The sequence below is a fragment of the Hemitrygon akajei genome, chromosome 8 (genome assembly GCF_048418815.1).
Source record: "Hemitrygon akajei chromosome 8, sHemAka1.3, whole genome shotgun sequence".
Lineage (NCBI taxonomy): Eukaryota > Metazoa > Chordata > Chondrichthyes > Myliobatiformes > Dasyatidae > Hemitrygon > Hemitrygon akajei.
Window position 1 is genome coordinate 97,559,579 of NC_133131.1, and position 23,083 is coordinate 97,582,661.

Below are 23,083 nucleotides of genomic sequence, written 5' to 3' on the forward strand. Positions count from 1 at the left end.
CCATTAAGAACACAGTGGCTGCAGCTTGCCCATTTACTGACATGGATCTCAATTAAAGCCACTAAAACAAAAGATGTTAATTTGAAGGTGTAATCACAAATAGCACAATAAACAGCCTTCCCCTTGCTGTCCACTGCACCCCAATTTTGGTGTAATCTACAAATTTGCTGGTCCAGTTAACCACATTATCATCCAGATCATTGATATAGATGACAAACAACAATGGACCCAGAACTGAACTCTGTGGCACGCCACTAGTCGCAGGCCTCCAGTCAGAGAGGCAACCATCTACCACCACTCTCTGGCTTCTCCCACAAGGCTAATGTCAAATCTAATTTACTGCCTCATTTTGAATGCCAAGTGACTGAACCTTCTTGAACAACCTCCCTCCCATGTGGGGCCTCTTCAAACATTTTTCAGAGCTCCATGTAGACAATATCCACTGCCTTGCCTTCATCAATTTCCCTAGTAACTTCCTTAAAACACTCTATAAAATTGGTTAGGCTTGACCAGCCATGCACAAAGCCATGCTGACTTTTGTTAATCAGTCCCTGACTATCCAAATACTCGTATATCCCAGTCCTTTAGAACACCTTCCATTGGGGGATGGGGCCTACCCATCTCTTAGAGATTATTATTTTTCAGCACAGTTGAGAGCTGTGATATGTTGGTGCAACCCATCATATGACGCTCAATGGAAAAACATTGAGGAGCGGGTACTTCCCATCCCCATACAAGCAATTTTGGCTGATAACAACCTGCAAAGGTACATAAATACTATTGATAATCCATGGGTTAAATTGACTCTTAAAATATGGAAAACTACTATGAAAGAATATAATCTAGAGGGAGATATTGCAATCCTTAAATGGTGTGCATATGACTCGGATTTTACACCAAATAAATTGGATGCTAGATTTAAGGACTGGACAGCTAAAGGAATAACAGTTCTTTGCAACATAATGAAAGAAGGAACACTGTTCAGTTTTGAAATGCTTAAAGAGAAACACATTAGAAAAACAAGATTTTTATCGGTATTTACAGATGCAACAATATGTTAATAAGATGCTTAAAAATGTAACCAAGGCAAGTACATGCTTGATAGAGCTATTTAGAAAAGCATATAATTCAGATAATGGTAGTAGAATCATTTCAAGCATGTATAAGGGGTTGTCAAATCTTAAAACACATTCAACTTCATACATTAAAACAAAATGGGAGAAGGAAGGAGGGATAATTATATCTGAGATAGAATGGACAACAATATGGAGGTATCAATGGAAGTGTACCAGTTCACAGAAATGGAGGGAGTTTGGATGGAAAAACTTGATAAGATATTTTATTACACCCTCTCAGAAATCCCATTATGATAGTAACCTCCCTGTTTGCTGGAGAAATTGTGGAAATCAAAATGTAAATCATTATCATAATTTTTGGGACTGCCCTGTTATCAAAAACTATTGGAGGGGGATACACAATGCCCTACAAGACATCTTTAAATGTGAAATATCCTTGGAGAGTAAGACCATATATTTTGGATATATACCTCAAGAATGGTTGAAAAGAAATAAATATTTAATGAATATACTGTTGGTGGCTGGTAAAAAGACTTTTACTAGGAAATGGTTATCACAGGAGGGCCCAACTTTAAATACATGGATGGAAATTACAATGGACGTTTACAAAATGGAGAAGATAACAGCATCTGTTAATCATAAGATGGAACAATTTGATTCATACTGGGGAAAATGGTTTAACTACATAAAGCCTCATAGGCCTGATTTTATTCTCACAAATCAATGAATATGTTGTAAAAAAAAAAGATCACTCCCTACTTGTACATAGTTCTTTCCTTTTGCTTGTTTTTGCTTTCCACTCTTTTCTATGTGTATACCCCAGATAAATACGTTGTGGAGATTTGTGATATATATGATTATATGATATATATGTACAATGTCTGAAATACATCTTATGGAAATGTTTGATGATGAACTTCAATAAAAATATAAATTACAAAAAAAAGAAAAAAAAAGAACACCTTCCATTAAAATTCCTCCACTTAGATGTCAGCCTAACTGGCCTATAATTTCCTGCTGTTTTAAAAACCTTTCTTAAACAGCAGAACAAAATTAGCTATCCACCAATCCTCTGGCACCTCACTAGTGGCTGAGGATGTTTTAAATATCCCTGCTCGGGCTCCTGAAATTTCTGTACTTGCCTCCCAAAGGGTCCAAGGAAACACCTTCTCAAGTCCTGAATATCTGTCCACACTAATTTGCCTCAAGACAGCAAATACATTTTCCTCTGTAATCTGTATAGGGTCAATGACCTTGCTGTTGCTTTTTTCTCACTTCTGAGTAAATGCAGCTTTTTGTACCTGCATTTAAAATCTGCCCCATCTCTTTTGGCTCTACTCATAGATTACTATTCTGATCTTCCAGAGGACCAATTTTGTCCCTTGCAATCCTTTTGCTCTTAACTTATCTGTAGAAGCCCTTAGTATTCTCGTTCACCTTGTCTGCTGGTGAACCTCATGTTTTCTTTTAGCCTTACTGATTTCCTGTTTAAGTGTTCCCTTGCACTTCTCATACTCCTCAAGTACCTCATTTGTTCCTCCCAGGCTAGACTTGCTATGCATCTTCTTCTTTTTCTTAACCAAGATCTCAATATCTCTTGAAAACCAAGCTTCCCCAAACCTGCTAGCTTTGCCTTTTATTCTGACATGCACATACTTTGTGCTCTCAAAATTTCACTTTTGAAGGCCTCACACTTATCAAGTACACCTCTGCCAGGTAAGCAGCTTGTCCCAATCCACATTTGCCAGATCCTTTCTGATACCATCAAAATTGGCCTTTCTCTAATTTAGAATCTCAACCCAAGGACCAAACCTATCTTTTTCCATAATTTCCTTGAAACTAATGACATTATGATCACCAGATGTAAAGTGTACCCCCATACAAGCTCTGTCACCTGCCCTGCCTCATTTCCTAACAGGAGATCAAGTATTGCACACTCTCTTGTTGACACTCTTATGTACTGATTAAGGAAACATTCCTGAACATATGTGACAAATTCTATTATCCAGTCCTTTTTCAGTATGGGAGTTCAGTCAATATGTGGAACATTAAAATTACCTACTATCACAAACTTATGTTTCTCGCAACAGTCTGCGATCTCTCTACAAATTTGTTACTCTAAATCCCACAGACTATTGGGTGGTTTATGATATGGACCCATTAATGTGCTCATACCACTCATATTCCTCCAACCATAAAGCCTCACCAGACACATTCTTTGGTCTGTCCTATCTGAGCACTGTTGTTTTCCCTGACATTTCCCTGGCTAGTAATGCCACCCCTTCCCCTTTAATCCCTCCTGCATTATCACATCTGAAACAACAGAATCCCGGAATACTGAGCTGCCAGTCCTGCTCCACCTGCAACCATGTCTCACTGATGTCTACAATATCATAATTCCATGTGTTGATCCATACCTTGAGCTCATCTGCCTTTCCTACGATACATCTTACACAACTCAGTATATTAGTCTCACCATGCTCAACCTTTTGATTCCTGATTTTGGCAGAGGTCTTAACAACATCTGTCTCCACAACCATTCCACTATGTGTTCTGGTATTCTGGTTCCCATGCCCCTGCAAGTCTAGTTGAACTTCTCTCACCCCATGCAGTACTAGCAAACCTTTCCACCTGTTAATTACTCCCCCTCCAGTTTAGGTGTAAACCATCATCTGAACATGTCCCACCTTTCCTGGAACAGAGTGCAATGATCCAAAAATCTGAAGCCCTCCCTCCTGCACCAACTCCTTAACCATATGTTAAATGGTATCATCTTCCTATTTCTGGCTTCATTCACACAAGGCATGGGTAGCAATCCTGTGATCACAGCCTTGGAGGTCTTGTCCTTTAATTTAGCACCTAACTTCCTGAACTCACTTTGCAGAACCTTGTCCCTCTTCCTACCTATGTCTTTGGTACCAATATGGATCACAACCACTGGCTGCTCACGGTCCTACTTAAGTATGCTGAGGACTTGATCCAAGATGCCCAAGACTCTGGCATCCAGGAGGCAATCAGGAATCTCATTCTCTTCCACAGAACCTTCACTCTATTCCCCTAACTAAATTTCCCCTTTCAAAAGTCACAGAGCCAGACTCAACGCCAGAGACCTGGCCACTATAACTTTCCTTGGCTAATTACATCAAAAGCAGGGAAATTACAATTAAATTGGAATATACACTATTTAAGATATATTTAATTCCTAAATGGGATATCTTTGAATCTCCTTAAAACAGAATAAGGGAATATTTAGTTGATCTTTTTTTGTACTGATGAAATATTTTCCTGCTACTTGATGAAGTTAGATTCATAACTCTTACTTGTGTCTCATTCCATCTCCTTAGTATTGCAACAGCATATATGACAAATATAAAAAAAACATATTGGGTTTTGATATTTCTTCAATCCTTTTCTGGTGAATTCATGTTTCCCTTGATATCTAGTAATAACTGTGACTACCCAGACTCGGAATACAATTAATCTACACTGGGCTGCAGTATTTCAGATACTATATCAAAACTTACACGTAGTGCATTGGAAACTTCTGGTGTTAACTTCAGTAAAGAATCTTTCAGAAAAACTGGATTAAATGAGGTTACTTCTGATAAATATGAAGTAACACCCACAGTTGCCACGGTACATGAGAAATTAATTGAACAATATTCAAAGCTCACTGGCTCCATCTCCTTTGATGCGTTACTAATATTTCTGAAGTTATTAAAGACAGATGGGCTTACCTTTTCCATCTGTGAAATTCCGTATGCTCAGGATGTTATTGAGCTCCTGAATGTGGTTTTGCTTAACGTACTGTGCCTTTTCAGGCGTGTCCTGTAGCTGCATGGTAACCTCCTCAAGCTCCTTGTCAAGCTGTAAAGGGAAGTGATGCATCTTCAATGAATGTACTTCAAACTCAATTAAGTCAACGTGAATTACAGAGCCTTTCCCTAAACTACAAGCATAGAAGGATTGCAATGCAATGGATGCTTCAAAGAACTGAGATTCAATTTGTAGTGCGTCCAAGTTATAGACACGAGTTGTGGAGTTTTTCATTTTTCTGAGTGCTTCACAAATTCATGAATTTGGAAGGCAGATTCTCATTCTGGTCTGTATTATTCCCTAAGTCAGTTACGTAGATAATATGCTGCCATATTCATTGAAACAATTCCAATAACCATAAATCTTATCAGGGATACTTAAAATACACTGGATGCAACTGGGAACTGAAATAAAAGAGAAGTGAGAGTGGATATAGGACCGCTAGAAAATGAGACAGGAGAAATAATAAAGGGGACAAGGAGATGGCTGATGAACTGAATAAGCATTTTGCATCAGTCTTCACTGTGGAAGACACTAGCAGTATGCCTGATGTTGTAGTGTGTGAAGGAAGAGAAGTGGGTGCAGTTACTGTTACAAGAGAGCAGGTGCTCAAACACCTGAAAGATCTGAAAGTACATAAGTCACCCGGACAAGAGGAACTGCACCCTAGGGTTCTGAAAGAGGTAGTGTAAGAGATTGTGGTGGCATTAGAAATGATCGTTCAAAATCATTAGACTCTGGTATGGAGGACTGAAAAATTGCAAATGTCACTCCACTCTTTAAGAAAGGAGGAAGGCAGCAGAAAGGAAATTATAGACCAGTTAGCCTAACCTCAGTGGTTGGGAAAATGTTGGAGTCAATTGTTAAGGATGAAATGTTGGAGTACTTGGTGACACAAGACAAGGTAGTACAAAGTCAGCATGGCTTTCATCAGGGAAAATCCTGCCTGACGAACCTGTTAGAATTCTTTGAGGAGATTACAAATAGGATAGATAAAGTGGATGCAGTGTAAGTTGTATATTTGGACCTTCAGAAGGCTTTGACAAGGTATACACATGAAGCTGCTTACTGAGTTAAGAGCCCATGGTATTACAGGAAAGTTACTAACATGGTTAGAGCATTAGCTGATTGGTAGGAGGCAGCAAGTGGGAATAAAAGGATCCTTTTCTGGTTGGCTACCAGTGACTAGTGGTGTTCTGCAGGGGCCAGTGTTGGGACCACTTCTTTTTATGCTGTATAGAAATGATTTAGATGATGGAATAGATAGCTTTGTTGCCAAGTTTGCAGATGATACAAATATTGGTGTACGGGCAGGTAGTGTTGAGGAAACGACACTACCTGAGGTAGGATGCAGAAGGACGTAGACAGATTAGGAGAATGGGCAAGAAAGTGGCAAATGAAATACAATGTTGGAAAATGCATGGTCATGCACTTTGGTAGTAGAAATAAATGTGTGGACTATTTCCTAAAAGGAAAGAAAATCCAGGAATCTGAGATGCAGAGGGACTTGGGAATCCTTGTACAGAACACCCTGAAGGTTAACTTGCAGGTTGAGTCAGTGGTGAGGAAGGCAAATGCCATGTTAACATTTATTTAAAGAGGTCTAGAATACAAGAGCAGGGATGTGATGCTAAGGCTTTTTAAGGCACTGGTGAGGCCTCACTTTGAGTATTGCGAACAGTTTTGGATCCCTCATCTTAGAAAAGATGTGCTGGCATCGGAGACGGTCCAGAGGAAGTTCACAAGAATGTTTCTAGGAATGAAGGTGTTATCATATGAGGAATGTTTGATGGCTCAGGGTCTGTACTCGCTGGAATTCAGAAGGATGAGGGGGAATCTCATTGAAACCTTTCGAATGTTGAAAGGCCTAGATAGAGTAGATGTGGAAAGGATGTTTTCCATGGTGGGAGAGTCTAGGACAAGAGGGCAAGCTTCATGAAAAAGGGGTGCCCTTTCAAAACAGAGATGCAGAGAAATTTCTTTAGCCAAAGGATGGTGAATTTGTGGAATATGTTGCCACATGCAGCTGGGGAGGTCAGGTCATTGGTTGTTTTTAAAGCAGAGAATGATAGGTTCTTGATTGGACATGACATCAAAGGTTATTGGGAGAAGGCCAGGGACTGGGTTTGAGGACAGAAAAAAGGATCAGCCATGATTGAACGGCAGGGCAGACTTGATGGGCCAGATGGCCTAATTCTGCTCCTATGTCTTATGGTATTATGGTCTAAAGTGGTTCCCCAATTTCTGTCAGGTCTCACCAATGTAGATGAGCATCAGATACAATACATGATCCCAACCGATTCACAGGTGATGTGTTGCCTCACCAGGAAGGGGCCCTGAATGGAGTTGAGGGGGGAGATGAATGGACAGGTGTAACATTTCTGTATAACTGTTTCCTCAAACATATTTAGTTTCTTGACATCCTCCTCCTGTGGCTCCAACTTCCAGAGTCTCCCCACTCTCGGGCCTTCCCCTGAATCCCCCATTCAGCTGACTGCTGCTGTGTCGAGTTCAAGCTCCAGGTTCTGTTCTTACTTATCAGGAGGAACATGTTTGTTATAGCTTCCCAATCGAGTTGATTCACAACCATTGAAATCTGCAGCAGAGCTCTCTCCACACCTGGGCTTCCCTTTTCCACTGCAAAGAGGTCAAGTGTGCAAATGTGCTTGCCAAATTGCAAACTCTCACTTCTCCCTTTAGTGCTGTCAAAACTGATAGGACAAAATTGCAGCCTGCAGGATGAATTTCAGTGTATTATGGGTTCAGAAGCAAAAGAGGTAGCAAATGCAGCACACAAAGTGTTATATCTCAATGCACAGAGTATAAGAAATAAGGTGGATAATCTTGTTGCACTATTACAGATTGTCAGGTATAATGTTGTGGCCATCACTGAATTGTGGCTGAAAGATGGTTGAAGTTGGGAGTTGAATGTCTAAGGTTACATGTAGTATCAGATGGATAGGAAGGTTGGCAGAGGGTGTGGCAAGGCTCTGCTGGTAAAGAGTGGCATCAAATTAGTAGAAAGATGTGACATAAGATCGGAAGATGTTGAATCCTTAAGGGTTGAGTTAAGAAACTGCAAGGGTAAAACGACCCTGATGGCTGTTATGTACAGGCCTCCCAACAATAGCTGGGATGTGGACTACAGATTTCAACAGGAAATAGAAAAGGAGTGTCAAAAGGGCAATGATAGTCATGGGAGATTTCAAAATGTAGGTCGATCGGGAAAATCAGGTTGGTAATGGATCTCAATAGATAGTGAGTTGTTGAATGCCTTTGAGATGGCTTTTTAGAGCAGTTTGTCATTGAGCCTGCTAGGAGATCAGCTATACTGGATTGGATGTTATGTAATGAACTGGAGGCAATTAGGGAGCTTAAGATAAAGGAAACCTTAGGAGTTAGTGATCACAATAGGACTGAGTTCAACTTGAAATTTGATAGGGAGGAAGTAAAGTCTGATGCAGCAGTATTTCAGTGGAGTAAAGGAAATTACAGTGGTATGAGAGAGGAGTGGCCAAAGTAAATTGGAAGGAGATGCTGGCAGGGATGATAGCAGAGCAACTATGGCGTGAGTTTCTGGGAAAATGCAGGACATGTGTATTCCAAAAACAAAGAAATACTCGAATTGCAAAATAGTACATCTCTGGCTGACAAGGGAAGTCAAAGCAAAAGAGAGGGCATACAACAAAGCAAAAATTAATGGCAAGATAGAGGATTGGGAAGCTTTTAAAACCCTACAGAGAGCAACTAAAAGAATCCTTTGGAGGGAAAAGATAAAATATGAAAGCAAACTAGCAAACAATATCAAAGTGGATAGTAAAAGCTTTTTCAAGTGTGTGAAAAAAAAGAGAAGAGAGTGTATACATGGAAGTTTTTCTGGTTGGCAATCTGGGGTGTGTGGTGTGCTGCAGGGGTCGGTGCTGGGCCCACAACTGTTCACGATATACATTAATGATCTGGAAGAGGGGACCAAGTGTAGTGTGTCTAAGTTTGCTGATGACACTAAATTGAGTGGAAAAGCAAAATCGCGCAGAGGATACTGAAAATCTGCAGAGAGATATCGATAGGTTAAGTGAGTGGGCAAGGGTCTGGCAGATGGAGTACAATGCTGGTACATGCTAGGTCATCCACTTTGGAAGGAAAAAGAGAGAATGCCCTCTCTTTTCTTTTGACTTCCCTTCCAATTATTTAAATGGTAAAAGGTTGCAGCATGCTGCTGTGCAGAAGGACTTAGGAGTGCTTGTGCATGAATCACAAAAGGATGGTTAATAAAAGGAAGGCAGACAATCAAGAAGGCAAATGGAATGTTGGCCTTCATTACTCAAGGGATTGAATTTAAGAGCAGGGAGGTTGTATTGCAACTGTATATGGTACCGGTGAGGTTGCACCTGGAGTTCTGTGTGCAGCTTTGATCTCCTTACTTGAGGAAGGATATACTGGCTTTGGAGGCAGTGCAGAGGAGGTTCACCAGATTGATTCCAGAGATGAGGGGTTAGACTATGAGGAGGTTAGACTATGAGGAAAGACTGAGTTGTCTGGACTGTACTTGCTGGAACTCAGAAGGATGAGAGGAGATCATATAGAAATGTATAAAATTATATAAAACATGTAAGAAAGGGGTAGATAAGATAGAGGCAGGTAAGTTTTTTCCACTGGTAGGTGAGACTAGAACTAGGGGACATAGCCTCAAGATTCAGGGAAGTAGATTTATGATGGAGATGAGGAGGATCTGCTTTTCCAAAAGAGTCGCAAATCTGTGGAATTCTCTGCCCAATGAAGAAGTGGTGGCTACCTCAGTAAATATATTTAAGGCAAGGTTGGATAGATTTATGCATAGTAAGGGAATTAAGGATAATGGGGAAAAGGCAGGTAGTCGGAGATGAGTCCATAGTCAGATCAGTCATGATCGTATTGAATGGTGGAGCAGGCTCGATGGGCCAGATGGCCTATGCCTGATCCTATTTCTTATGTTCTTATGTTATATGAAAAGAATTTATTCTTAAGGAATATCCATGCTCCACAGATGTGTGTCAATATAAACAGAGTAAAGACTTTCTCAAATAAAAACAATGGGTGCTATGGGAAGTGAAGAGGATGTTCATTCTGAAAGCTGAAATGATAGAAATTAGAATCAGGTTTAATATTACTGACATATGTCTGAAATTTGTTGTTTTGCAGATGCAGTACATTGTAATAATACAAATCTATAATTTATAATTTGTAGTATTTATTAAAAATAAATTAAATAAACAGTACAAAAAGAGAGAAAATAATAATGATGAAATGTTCATGCATTCATTGTCCATTTAGAAATCCAATGATGGAAAGAAAGAAGCTCTTTCTGAAATGTTGAGTGTGTGTCTTTAGGCTCCTGTACCTCCTCCTTGACGGTAGTAATGAGAAGAGAGCACCCCCAGGTGATGGGGGTCCTTAATGATGCTTGCTGCCTTTTTGAGGCTTTGCCTTTGGAAGGTGTCCTTGATACCAGGGAGGCAAGTGCTCATGGTGGAGCTGGCTGAGTTTACAACTTTCTGCAGCCTTTTCTGATCCTGTACAATGGCCCCTCCATACAATGATGGAGTTTTGGTGACACACCAAATCTCTTCAAACTCCTGATGAAATATAGCTGCTGTCATTCCTTCTTTGTAAATGTTGGGTCCAGGATAGACCCTCAAAGATGTTGACACCCAGGAACTTGAAACTGCTCACGCTTTCCACTGCCAATCCCTCAACGAGGACTGGTGTGTGTTTTCTTGACTTCCCTTTCCTGAAGTCCACAATCAATTCCCTGGTCATACTGATGTTGAGTGCAAGATTGTTGTTGTGACACCAGTGAACCAGCTGATCTATCTTGATCCTCTATTTCTCCTTGCTACCATCTGAAACTCTGCCAACAATAATATAAATTCATCATTGAACTTATAAAAGGCATTTAAGCTGTGCCTAGCCACACACGTCTTGGGTGTATAGAGAGAAGAGCAGTGTTAGCCCACATCCCTGAACGGTGCCAGTATTGATTGTTAGCAAGAAGGGGATATTATTTCTGATCCACACTGACTGTGGTCTCCCAGTGAGGAAGTCATGGATCCAGTTGCATAGGGAGGTACAGAGGCCCAGGTTTTGGAGCATGTTGATTAGAACTGGGAATATGGTTGTGTTGAATGCTGAGCCATTATCGATAAACGGCAACCTGACGTAAGTATTGCTATTGTAAAGACTGAGTGGGGAACCAGTGAGACTGCATCTGCTGTAGACCTATTGTGGTGATAGGTAAATTGCAGTGGGTGCAGCTCCTAGCTTAGGCTGGAGTCGATTCTGGCCATGATTCAGTAGATGTGAGTGTAACTGGGTGAAAGCTGTTGAGGCAGCTCACCCTGCTCTTCTTGAACACTGCTAGGATTGTTGCCCTTTTGAAGTAGGTGGGAATCTCCGATTGCAGCAGTGAGAGATTGAAGATGTTTTTGAACACTCCTGCCAGTTGGTTGGCACAGGCTTTTAATGCCCTACCAGGTACACCATCAGGGCCTGGTGACTTATGAGGGTGTTCTTGAAACTCTTGAAAGGTGTTCTGACGTGGGCTCTGAGACAGAAATTGCAGGGTCACAAGATGCCACAGAGAACTGTGCAGGCTTTATTCTCTCTTTGAAACTGTGCATAAAAGGGGTAGAGCTCATCTGGCAGTGAAGCACCACAACTATTCATGATGTTAGGTTTTGCTTTGCAGGAAGTAATGGCCTGCAAACCCTGCCAAAGCTGACGCGCGTCCAATTCTATCAATCAGAAATGTTTTTTTGCTCTTAAAATAGCCTTCTATAGGTCGTACCTGGACTTCTTGTATAGTTCTGGATCTAGAATGCCACAGATATAGCCCTGAGCAAACTATGAATTTCATGGTTCACCCACAGCTTTGGGTTTGTGTATGTCTTGTATGTCCTCAAAGGACACACAGGTCTTGATGAAGTCAATGACAATTGTGACGTATTCATTCAGATTAAAAGATGAATCTCTGAATATTTTCCAGTCCTCTGAGTGAAAGCAGTCCTGTAAGTGCTCCTCCACCTTTTTGGTCCTCACCACCGATACTGTGGTCTTTACTCTCTGCCCGTAAGCTGGGAGTAGAAATACCACCAGGTGACTGGAGTTTTCAAAGTGTGGGTGTGGGATGACATGGTAAGCACTCTTGATGGTAGTGTACAGTGGTCCAGTGTGTTGACTCCTCTGGTTCCACAGGTGAGATGTTGGTGGTAGTTGTTCAAAGACATTTTCAAGCTGGCTTGGTTGAAAACTCCTGTAACGATAGGGAAGGCAACTGGGTGTGCTGTTCTGTGCCTGCTGATTGCAATGCTGAGCTCTTCCAGTGCCTGCCTGAGGTGGAATGTACACTGCTACCAGGCTGATGGCTGAAAACTCCTTCGGCAGGTAAAATGCACACACTTGACCATTAGATGTTTTAGGTTGGATGAGTGGAATTGAGACAGAACCGCCATGTTTGTGCACCATGATGAGCTATTCATAAAGTATACTCCACCTCCTCTATCCTAAAAGACTGAGCCATCTTTTGCATAGAGACTTATGCATAGAGTTGGGGATGATGTATTAGCATGGATAGAGCATTGGTTAACTAATAGAAAGCAGAGAGTTTGGATACATGGGTGTTACTCTGGTTGGCAATCTGTGGTGAGCAGTGTGCCACAGGGGTCGGTGCTGGGCCCACAACTGTTCACGATATACATAATGATCCGGAAGAGGGGACCAAGTGTAGTGTATTTAAGTTTGCTGATGACACTAAATTGAGTGGAAAAGCAAATTGTGCAGAAGATACGGAGAGTCTGCAGAGAGATATAGATAGGTTAAGTAAGTGGGCAAGGGTCTAGCAGATGGAGCAAAATATTGGTAAATGAGAGGTTGTCCACTTTTGAAGGAAAACTGAAAGAGCAGATTATTATTTAAATGGTAAAAAAATTGCAGCATTCTGCTGTGCAGAGGGACCCAGGAGTGCCTGTGGATGAATCGCAAAAGGTTAGTTTGCAGATTCATCAAGCTATCAAGAAGGTAAATGGAACGTTGGCCTTCATTGCTAAAGGGATTGAATTTAAAAGCAAAGAGGTTATGTTGCAACTGTACAGGGTGCTGGTGAGGTCACACCCGGAGTACTGTGTACAGTTCTGGTCTCCTTACTTGAGGAAGAATATACTGGCTTTGGAGGTGGTGCAGAGGAGGTTCACCAGGTTGATTCCAGAGATGAGGGGATTAACCTTTGAGGAGAGATTGAGCCACCTGGGACTGTACTCGCTAGAATTCATAAGTATAAGAGAAGATCTTATTGAAATATATAAAAGTATGAAAGGGATAGATTAGAGAGGGGGGGAAATTGTTTCCACTGATAGGTGAGTCTAGAAATAGAGGACATAGCCTCAAGATTTGGGGGAGTAGATTTAGGACGATGGTGAGAAGGAACTGCTTTTCCCAGAGAGTGGTGAATCTGTGGAATTCTCTTCCCAATGAAGCAGTGGAGACTACCCCAGTAAATATATTTAAGACAGGGTTGGATAGATTTTTGCATAGCAGAAGAATTAAGGGTTATGGGGAAAAGGCAGGTAGGTGGAGATGAGTCTATGGCCAGATCAGCTATGATCTTATGGAATGGCAGAGCAGGCTCGACAGGCCACATGGCCTCCTCTTGCTCCTACCTCTTATGTTCTGTCCTGTCTTTGCAGAGAACGGTAAAGCCATCAGGCTGCAGCACTGCGTCCAATATGGTGGATGGGAGTAATGTTTTCGTGAAGCAAAGTGTATAGCAGACACTAATGTTCCTCTGGTACTGCAATCTTGTTCTGAGGTCATCAATTTTATTTTCTGGAGAATGTACATTTGTGAGGAGGATAGTCAGGATTGGGGGTCTGAGACCTCTGTGTTTCAGTCGTACCTGCACACCAACTCTCCTTTGATGCTTCCTTCTTCTTAAGTGGTAAGTGCACTCACACCCCAAGAGTGCAGTCCGGGATCTGTTGATTTGGAATATCTATAGATTTTTTAAAATGTCTTAATGTGATTTTGCCTACTGAGTATCCATTGGTATGACTGTGGACTTCAGTCCTCATTGGGAGTATCTGATGATTCCCATCATGCAAAAAAGCTGACACATATCGGTACCATCTCACATCTGGGCATGATTTATTTATTCTTACTGGCAATGGCAAAAATAGCAGGGAATGGTATTTTAGGGTGGTTGGGTAGTGGAGCGTGATTCTGGAGTGGAAAGACTAAGAGCAGGATCAGAGGAAATGCACAAAGACGTCATGGTAAGGGGAATCTCAGTCAGCCGAAAAGCAGGAGTGAAAGGAAGGTGTGGTCAACTCAGTCAGTGCAACTGGATTAAATCAGCAACATTAGCAACTCAGCTATGCTGTTAAGAAACTTGTTATTTTTATCCCTGAGAAAAGAAAGGTATGTTGGAAGGGCTATAAAATACAAGTTGGCATCACCAAAATAGGGGTGATTGAGCCAATAACGCTGGAAAATAGAATAGATATTACAGAAAGCAGGGTTGGTAGCAATAAAACCAGGATAGCTGTAGGAATTGTTGGGCTTAAAATAAATGTTCCTCTTACGTCCCTGACCTGTAGAATTTTTTCTAGTGTTGTGTAACTATATTCAGTTATGACCTTTAACATGCTTGAGGAAAGTAGTGAGATGGAGGCCTGAGTGGGACAGGAATGAACAATGTTCCATGCAGAATGGAAAAAGGCAGATTTAGTTAGGATCCATTTGTGCTCTTATAACGGTACCTATTATTTGCTGAAGTCAAAGGAGAAGTTGTTCAGTCTGAGAACTACTATAAGACAGGCTGGGAAGGGTGGTGCTGCATGGGAACTCTTTGGATCTCTACAAGGAAGAAGCTGAGTGATGGAAGCTCTGGAGACTGAATGTAAATGATGGCAAGAATATAAATGGGGCAAGGAAATTGGAATCTATTGACAAAATGGAGGGCAAATGGAAAAGTAATGGATTAGATTAAAAGGGAATTGAAAAAGGCAGAGCAAATGGGATTGAACCAGAGCAAGCTCCACAGACGAGTTTATCCTTGGCACACACTTCATGGATCATGTTTAGGATTAGAATAGACTGTGGAGTATGCAAGAAAACATCTCTAAAAATGAGATCAGCCACAGTTTGGAAAAAGATGCTTGATGTTTAATAGTGCAATTGTGATCCATAGGGAGATAGGAAGAGGAGCTAGAAAGATTCTAGACTCTAGATAGATAGATAGATAGATAGATAGATAGATAGATAGATAGATAGATAGATAGATAGATAGATAGATAGATAGATAGATAGATAGATAGATAGATAGATACTTTATTCATCCCCATGGGGAAATTCAACTTTTTTTCCAATGTCCCATACACTTGTTGTAGCAAAACTAATTACATACAATACTTAACTCAGTAAAAAAATATGATATGCGTCTAAATCACCATCTCAAAAAGCATTAATAATAGCTTTTAAAAAGTTCTTAAGTCCTGGCGGTAGAATTGTAAAGCCTAATGGCATTGGGGAGTATTGACCTCTTCATCCTGTCTGAGGAGCATTGCAACGATAGTAACCTGTCACTGAAACTGCTTCTCTGTCTCTGGATGGTGCTATGTAGAGGATGTTCAGAGTTATCCATAATTGACCGTAGCCTACTCAGCGCCCTTCGCTCAGCTACCGATGTTAAACTCTCCAGTACTTTGCCCACGACAGAGCCCGCCTTCCTTACCAGCTTATTAAGACGTGAGGCGTCCCTCTTCTTAATGCTTCCTCCCCAACACGCCACCACAAAGAAGAGGGCGCTCTCCACAACTGACCTATAGAACATCTTCAGCATCTCACTACAGACATTGAATGACGCCAACCTTCTTAGGAAGTACAGTCGACTCTGTGCCTTCCTGCACAAGGCATCTGTGTTGGCAGTCCAGTCTAGCTTCTCGTCTAACTGTACTCCCAGATACTTGTAGGTCTTAACCTGCTCCACACATTCTCCATTAATGATCACTGGCTCCATATGAGGCCTAGATCTCCTAAAGTCCACCACCATCTCCTTGGTCTTGGTGATATTGAGACGCAGGTAGTTTGAGTTGCACCATATCACAAAGTCCTGTATCAGTTTCCTATACTCCTCCTCCTGTCCATTCCTGACACACCCCACTATGGCCATGTCATCAGCGAACTTCTGCACATGGCAGGACTCTGAGTTATATTGGAAGTCTGATGTGTACAGGGTGAACAGGACCGGAGAGAGTACGGTTCCCTGCGGCGCCCCTGTGCTGCTGACCACCGTGTCAGACCTACAGTCTCCCAACTGCACATACTGAGGTCTATCTGTCAAGTAGTCCACTATCCAATCCACCATGTGAGAGTCTACTCCCATCTCCGTTAGTTTGTGCCTTAAGATCTTGGGCTGGATGGTGTTAAAGGCACTAGAGAAGTCAAGGAATGTAATCCTCACAGCACAACTGACCCCCTCTAGGTGAGAGAGTGATTTGTGCAGCAAATACGTGATAGCATCCTCCACTCCCACCTTCTCCTTATATGCAAACTGAAGAGGATCCTGGGCGTGCCTGGTTTGTGGCCTCAGATTCTGTATTATCAGCTATAAGATAGAGGTCGTTTTTTTTCCAAATAGCAGCAGTGGCACCCTTGTCAACAGGTTTTGTGTTGATTTGTAGGTTGGATTTCAGAGAAAGGAGTGCTGCAAATTCAGAGGAAGTGGGGTGGAGCAAGTTAGCAGTTCAGCACAGGGATCATTCCCTAAAGAGCAGATTACTTAACTGCCTAGTCCCTCCAACAAGCCCATCCCTTCCCACCTATGTTCTTGTACTGATACAGAAGATGCAACATTTGTTCCTCAGTGCTTTGAATATCTACCTACTTATGTCCTGAACACCACATCCATGCAAAACAATGATCTTGTAACATTTCTTTTATTGAAGTTCACACTAATGAAAAGAAAGTGGGGAGGTCAAATGTAAATACTTCTGAGACACCTCCGCCAAGTGCACATGCCTAATCTCAAACCTTCAATAGCCTGACACTTCTTTTTTTTTTACTCTATATTTATTTTGCTCTCTAACGTCAGTCTTCCAAACATCCAATAAAGCATGGCGTAAGCTCTCAATTTACAAACTTTCAGATCTAGCACTAAATTCAACTATTTCACATCATAATCACTATGCCTAAATTTTCCAAGAGCCAACTGTAATTGTCATTTCCCATATGCACATCCACACCCCACTTTGGCCCAAAGTTTGATTTTAATCTGCAATAAAAGCAGAAAAACATGGCAGGCAATGTCCAAAAACACAGAAGCTGAGTCACTGTTATATCTGATGATCTTTCATCAGAACTATCCTATTTTGCCTGTGTCCAGGTGGTCCCAACCTTTTTCAAGCCACGGACCCCCACCATTAACCGAGGAGTCTGTGGACCCCAGGATGGGAAACCCTGCCTTAGACTATTATCACTTCTGCACGTTACTCTCTCAGATTTTGTTCCTGCATCCCCTTCCCAGTTCCTGCATGGTACTTGCTCCAGTCTATTATATTTTTTTCTACCTGACATGAAAAATTAACCCCTTTTTTCCTCTTCCCTGACCTCCTGAATATTTCCAGCTTTCACAGAGCACCGTTATAGAGTAAGCATTTGCCTATCAGCTTAGCACGGGGTGGCATGATTAGTACAGAGTGGTTAGCACAATACTTTACAGTATAGGCAGCCCGGGTTCAATTCCTGCCGCTGCCTGTAAGGAGTTTGTAAGTTCTCCCTGTGACTGTGTGGGTTTCCTCCAGGTGCTCCGGTTTCCTCCCACGTTCCAAAAATGTACCGGATGGTAGGTTAATCGGTCATTGTAAATTGTCCCATGCTTAGGCGAGGAGTAGATTGGGGGATCGCTGGGCTGTGCAGCTCGATCAGCCGGAAGGTCCCACTCTGTCAATTAATTAATTAAGTTCAGCAGTTCCTGACAATTTATCTGTGTGAGTACACCTTCAAAGGCCAACGGACTTACTTATGGGAATTCCTGATTTATTCCTTTAAGGGGACTTTAAGGAATTTAATAAAATTTGTTATCTCTGTATCCACTTTGCCTCAGTGTAGCTGTTAATTCTTTCTCTATCACACAAATATTCGTGATAATTTTATCAGTTTCCAAACTTTAAGGATAGTCTCTAAAAAATCACAACAGCTTTGGTTTTAAACTGTTTGCAAAGTCCATTTTGAAGAAAAGCAGATTTTTTTGAGAGTAAAGTAAGTACCTCTGTGATTTTCATCCGCAGACGATGGTTATCAGTCTGAAATCCCTCAAGTCGAGAGGTATTTGCCTGGTTTACGCTTGTTACAGAAGTGGATGTTTTTGAATCTTCTTTCTTCTGATTCTGGGTGAACTGAAATCGCCTGTTTTGCGTGGCTGCGTCTGGGTTTGTTTTTAACGTAATCAGCTGCAGGAAGAAAATCAGGAAGGAAAGGTTTAAAGCAATATGTCAAATTATTATTGTAAAATATTGTGGATATTCAGGTATACTGTAGTTTTGTAATCCCAGAAAACTGCCCAGGACCCAATAACCCCAGGTTTATGGTTAGTAGCAAAATTTCTGCAAGTTCAGCTCAGGATGGTTTTGTTTTGGAAGGTTATCCAGTGGAGGAATGCATCTGTTGGTTAGGGGTAAGCTGGCAGAGACACCGAACATTTAACTTTGGGAATCATCGTGATTTATTTTTGGGTTGGTTCAGGTATAACTAAGTGTTACTGCAATAGGAGAGAAACTTGGAAACAATTACTCATCTCATTGCAACATACTGTAGAAAATAGTGAAGAAGACCATAAGTATAAATATTCTGAAGCATCTCCAACAATTAAAGAGTTGATGCACTCGATGACTGAAGAGAGTTACAGATTGAGGCCAGAGATGGATGTCACATCTTCATCTACTGGGTTTTCAGAATCAATGCAATCAATATTTAAAAACACTTGTGACTTAAACGAGTTTACTCAGTATATGTCAATAGGCATAAAGTCAATGCCTGTAATGTGCATTCTGAGAAGTTTAAATGAAGCAGAAACACTTTTTACAGCTCTGTGTTTCCACACACTCTGCATGCTACTTCAGTGAACCACATGAGGGATTGTAACACCATTGTGGAAGCATGGAATATAGAGTTAACACAACATTATTTATACCTGCAAGGTCAAGTTCTGCGAATAATGTGAAGTGTTTCTAACTTCTCCGCAGACGTTTCCACAAGGAAATGTAAAATTTTATTGAGGAACTCTGCATTCATCAAAGTAGGTATGTATTATTTTCCTCAATACCTCCACTCAAGGAGGAGTTACTGATGCACTTGTCTTCATGCTGTCCAGCATTCACAAACAGGTGAGGCTCTGCCACTGAATGTTCAGCTTAAACTTATAATTGGGGCATTAGAAAACTACTTGAGCACAATATGAAATTATGAGAGCACAAGTATGACATTAACTTACTACAATTTCTTATTCCACATACCTTTGGCACAAACACCAGGCACAGAGTGATGGTGCTGCAGAAAATGATGACCAGAGCAACAATACAGAACTGGACATTTGGCTGGTCTCGAGTTAGGAAGGAAACTGCAGCTCCTATAATGCACATGATTCCCACATTATACACACTCATACCAATGTACTTGCTGTCATTTAGGGCAGGGATGCTCACATTCCGAGTTTCCCAAGCAAGAAAACATCCAAACAACTGAAAATGGAAGGCAAATCAAATTTTAATTCAGTATTAATGTAAACTTCAGAAATTACAGATTGCATTATTATTAGACATATGCTTAATACATTAACTTAGCAGCGAATTTAGTTTAATTAAACAGATGGACGCTCAGTTGAAAAACAAAGCATTATTTTCGAATGGGTTAAATGAAATCCTATAATAACCATGAACACAGAGGAAAAATATTGAATGACAGAGAATTAAGTAGCAAAGAAAATAAGAAATAGGAACAGGGCAGTTGGCCCCTCAAGACATTCCTGCCATTCAGTAAGAAAATGGGTGATACAACCTAGGTTTCAACACCACTTTTCTCTTCTCTCGCTATTCTTTATTGATTCCTTTATTGTTTAAATTTTCTATCGACTCCATCTTGAATGTATTCAATCACAGCCTCCGAAACACTTTGAATCTTGGAACTGCAGAGGAGTAATTTGTCCTCAGTTCTAGCTGAAACAAGCGACAACTTATTCTGGATTTACACACCTGGCTTTACATCAGCCCAATAAACATTCTTTGTGCTAACCAAAAATGCAAGCAGACCCTTCCTCTAATGTGACCATAGCTCTATATGGTACTCCATGTATGTTCTCTCCGGTGTCCGGTAAAATTTCAAAACGTTCCATAAGACCGTAAGATATAGGAGCAAAGTTATGCCATTTCATCATGGCTGATCCATTTTTCCTCTCAACCCCAATCTCCTGCCTTCTGCCTGTATCCTTTCATGCCTTGACCAATCAAGAATCTATCAACCTTTGCATTAAATATACATTAAGACTTGGCCTCCACAGCTGCCTGGGGCAAATAATTCGACTAATTCATTACTCTCTGGCTAAAGAAATTTCTCCTCATCTCCATTCTAAAAGGATACCCCTCTATTCTGAGGCTACATCTTTTGGTCCTAGACTCCCTCTCCATAGGAAACATCCTCTCCACATCCACTCTATCAAGTCCTCTCACCATTCGACTTGTTCAGTTTGGTCACTCCCTCATTCTTCTAAATTCCAGTGAATACAGGCCCAAAGCCATCATTTCCTTGTTTTATACTCTGTTTCTCAGCCAACATTCCATTAGTTTCCCCAATTATACTTGAAAGTCAACTTTTTGTTTCATGTATTTAAACCCCCTGATCCCTTTGTACATCTTGTAGTCTCATTAATTTCCTTAGACATTCTTCCTTCTGAAGTGGATTATCCCATATTTCCCCTCATTATACCCCACCAAACAACCTCCTGCCACTCACTCAACCTATCTGCAGACTGTGTCATTTTCACAACTTGCCAATCCTGCTCATTTTGTTTTGTTGATTCCAATTGTTATGCTTTGAACTTTAAGATGTTCATCTCATTTATAATGGTGAATTAATGCAATTCCTTAAAATTTATTATAGAGCAGGCATAGTGAATGGAGGAAGCATTCTATATCTGTGTATAATGCATAACAATGGAGGAATATGGCAGTTCTGTGATATAATACAAATCTATGGACTAAGTAATTACTCTGGCATTCTGCTCTCTGTCACTCCATGGCCTCACACCTGACTGAGCAGAATGGAGTGGCGAGAAGGGAAAGGGAAGACAGGTTGGAAGGGGGAGAGAAGGGAAAGGAAGACAGGTTGGAAGGGGGAGAGAAGGGAAAGGGAAGACAGGTTGGAAGGGGGAGAGAAGGGAAAGGGAAGACAGGTTGGAAGGGGGAGAGAAGGGAAAGGAAGACAGGTTGGAAGGGGAGAGAAGGGAAAGGGAAGACAGGTTGGAAGGGGGAGAGAAGGGAAAGGAAGACAGGTTGGAAGGGGAAGAGAAGGGAAAGGGAAGACAGGTTGGAAGGGGAAGAGAAGGGAAAGGAAGACAGGTTGGAAGGGGAGAGAAGGGAAAGGGAAGACAGGTTGGACGGGGAAGAGAAGGGAAAGGAAGACAGGTTGGAAGGGGAAGAGAAGGGAAAGGGAAGACAGGTTGGAAGGGGGAGAGAAGGGAAAGGAAGACAGGTTGGAAGGGGAAGAGAAGGGAAAGGGAAGACTGGTTGGAAGGGGAAGAGAAGGGAAAGGAAGACAGGTTGGAAGGGGAGAGAAGGGAAAGGGAAGACAGGTTGGACGGGGAAGAGAAGGGAAAGGAAGACAGGTTGGAAGGGGAAGAGAAGGGAAAGGGAAGACAGGTTGGAAGGGGGAGAGAAGGGAAAGGAAGACAGGTTGGAAGGGGAGAGAAGGGAAAGGGAAGACAGGTTGGACGGGGGAGAGAAGGGAAAGGAAGACAGGTTGGAAGGGGGAGAGAAGGGAAAGGAAGACAGTTTGGAAGGGGGAGAGAAGGGAAAGGAAGACAGGTTGGACGGGGGAGAGAAGGGAAAGGGAAGACAGGTTGGAAGGGGGAGAGAAGGGAAAGGAAGACAGGTTGGAAGGGGGAGAGAAGGGAAAGGAAGACAGTTTGGACGGGGGAGAGAAGGGAAAGGAAGACAGGTTGGAAGGGGGAGAGAAGGGAAAGGAAGACAGTTTGGACGGGGGAGAGAAGGGAAAGGAAGACAGGTTGGACGGGGGAGAGAAGGGAAAGGGAAGACAGGTTGGAAGGGGGAGAGAAGGGAAAGGAAGACAGTTTGGAAGGGGGGAGAGAAGGGAAAGGGAAGACAGGTTGGAAGGGGGAGAGAAGGGAAAGGGAAGACAGGTTGGAAGGGGGAGAGAAGGGAAAGGGAAGACAGGTTGGAAGGGGGGAGAGAAGGGAAAGGGAAGACAGGTTGGAAGGGGAGAGAAGGGAAAGGGAAGACAGGTTGGAAGGGGGAGAGAAGGGAAAGGGAAGACAGGTTGGAAAGGGGAGAGAAGGGAAAGGGAAGACAGGTTGGAAGGGGGGAGAGAAGGGAAAGGGAAGACAGGTTGGAAGGGGGAGAGAAGGGAAAGGAAGACAGGTTGGACGGGGGAGAGAAGGGAAAGGGAAGACAGTTTGGAAGGGGGAGAGAAGGGAAAGGAAGACAGTTTGGAAGGGGAAGAGAAGGGAAAGGGAAGACAGGTTGGAAGGGGAAGAGAAGGGAAAGGAAGACAGGTTGGAAGGGGAGAGAAGGGAAAGGGAAGACAGGTTGGACGGGGAAGAGAAGGGAAAGGAAGACAGGTTGGAAGGGGAAGAGAAGGGAAAGGGAAGACAGGTTGGAAGGGGGAGAGAAGGGAAAGGAAGACAGGTTGGAAGGGGAAGAGAAGGGAAAGGGAAGACTGGTTGGAAGGGGAAGAGAAGGGAAAGGAAGACAGGTTGGAAGGGGAGAGAAGGGAAAGGGAAGACAGGTTGGACGGGGAAGAGAAGGGAAAGGAAGACAGGTTGGAAGGGGAAGAGAAGGGAAAGGGAAGACAGGTTGGAAGGGGGAGAGAAGGGAAAGGAAGACAGGTTGGAAGGGGAGAGAAGGGAAAGGGAAGACAGGTTGGACGGGGGAGAG

The 23,083-nt window shown here is 42.1% G+C and overlaps 1 protein-coding gene across 1 annotated transcript in view; it reads right to left on the minus strand.

Annotated features, from left to right (window-relative positions):
• gabbr2 (gamma-aminobutyric acid (GABA) B receptor, 2) overlaps window positions 1-23,083 on the minus strand; it is a 977,227-nt gene that overhangs the window by 25,979 nt on the left and 928,165 nt on the right. Inside the window, exons 15-17 of the mRNA XM_073054235.1 lie at window positions 19,433-19,657; window positions 18,188-18,370; window positions 4,814-4,943 (exon numbers count right to left, since the gene is read on the minus strand). Of these exons, the coding sequence (XP_072910336.1) occupies window positions 4,814-4,943; window positions 18,188-18,370; window positions 19,433-19,657 (538 nt within the window). The remainder of the gene's footprint in view (window positions 1-4,813; window positions 4,944-18,187; window positions 18,371-19,432; window positions 19,658-23,083) is intronic.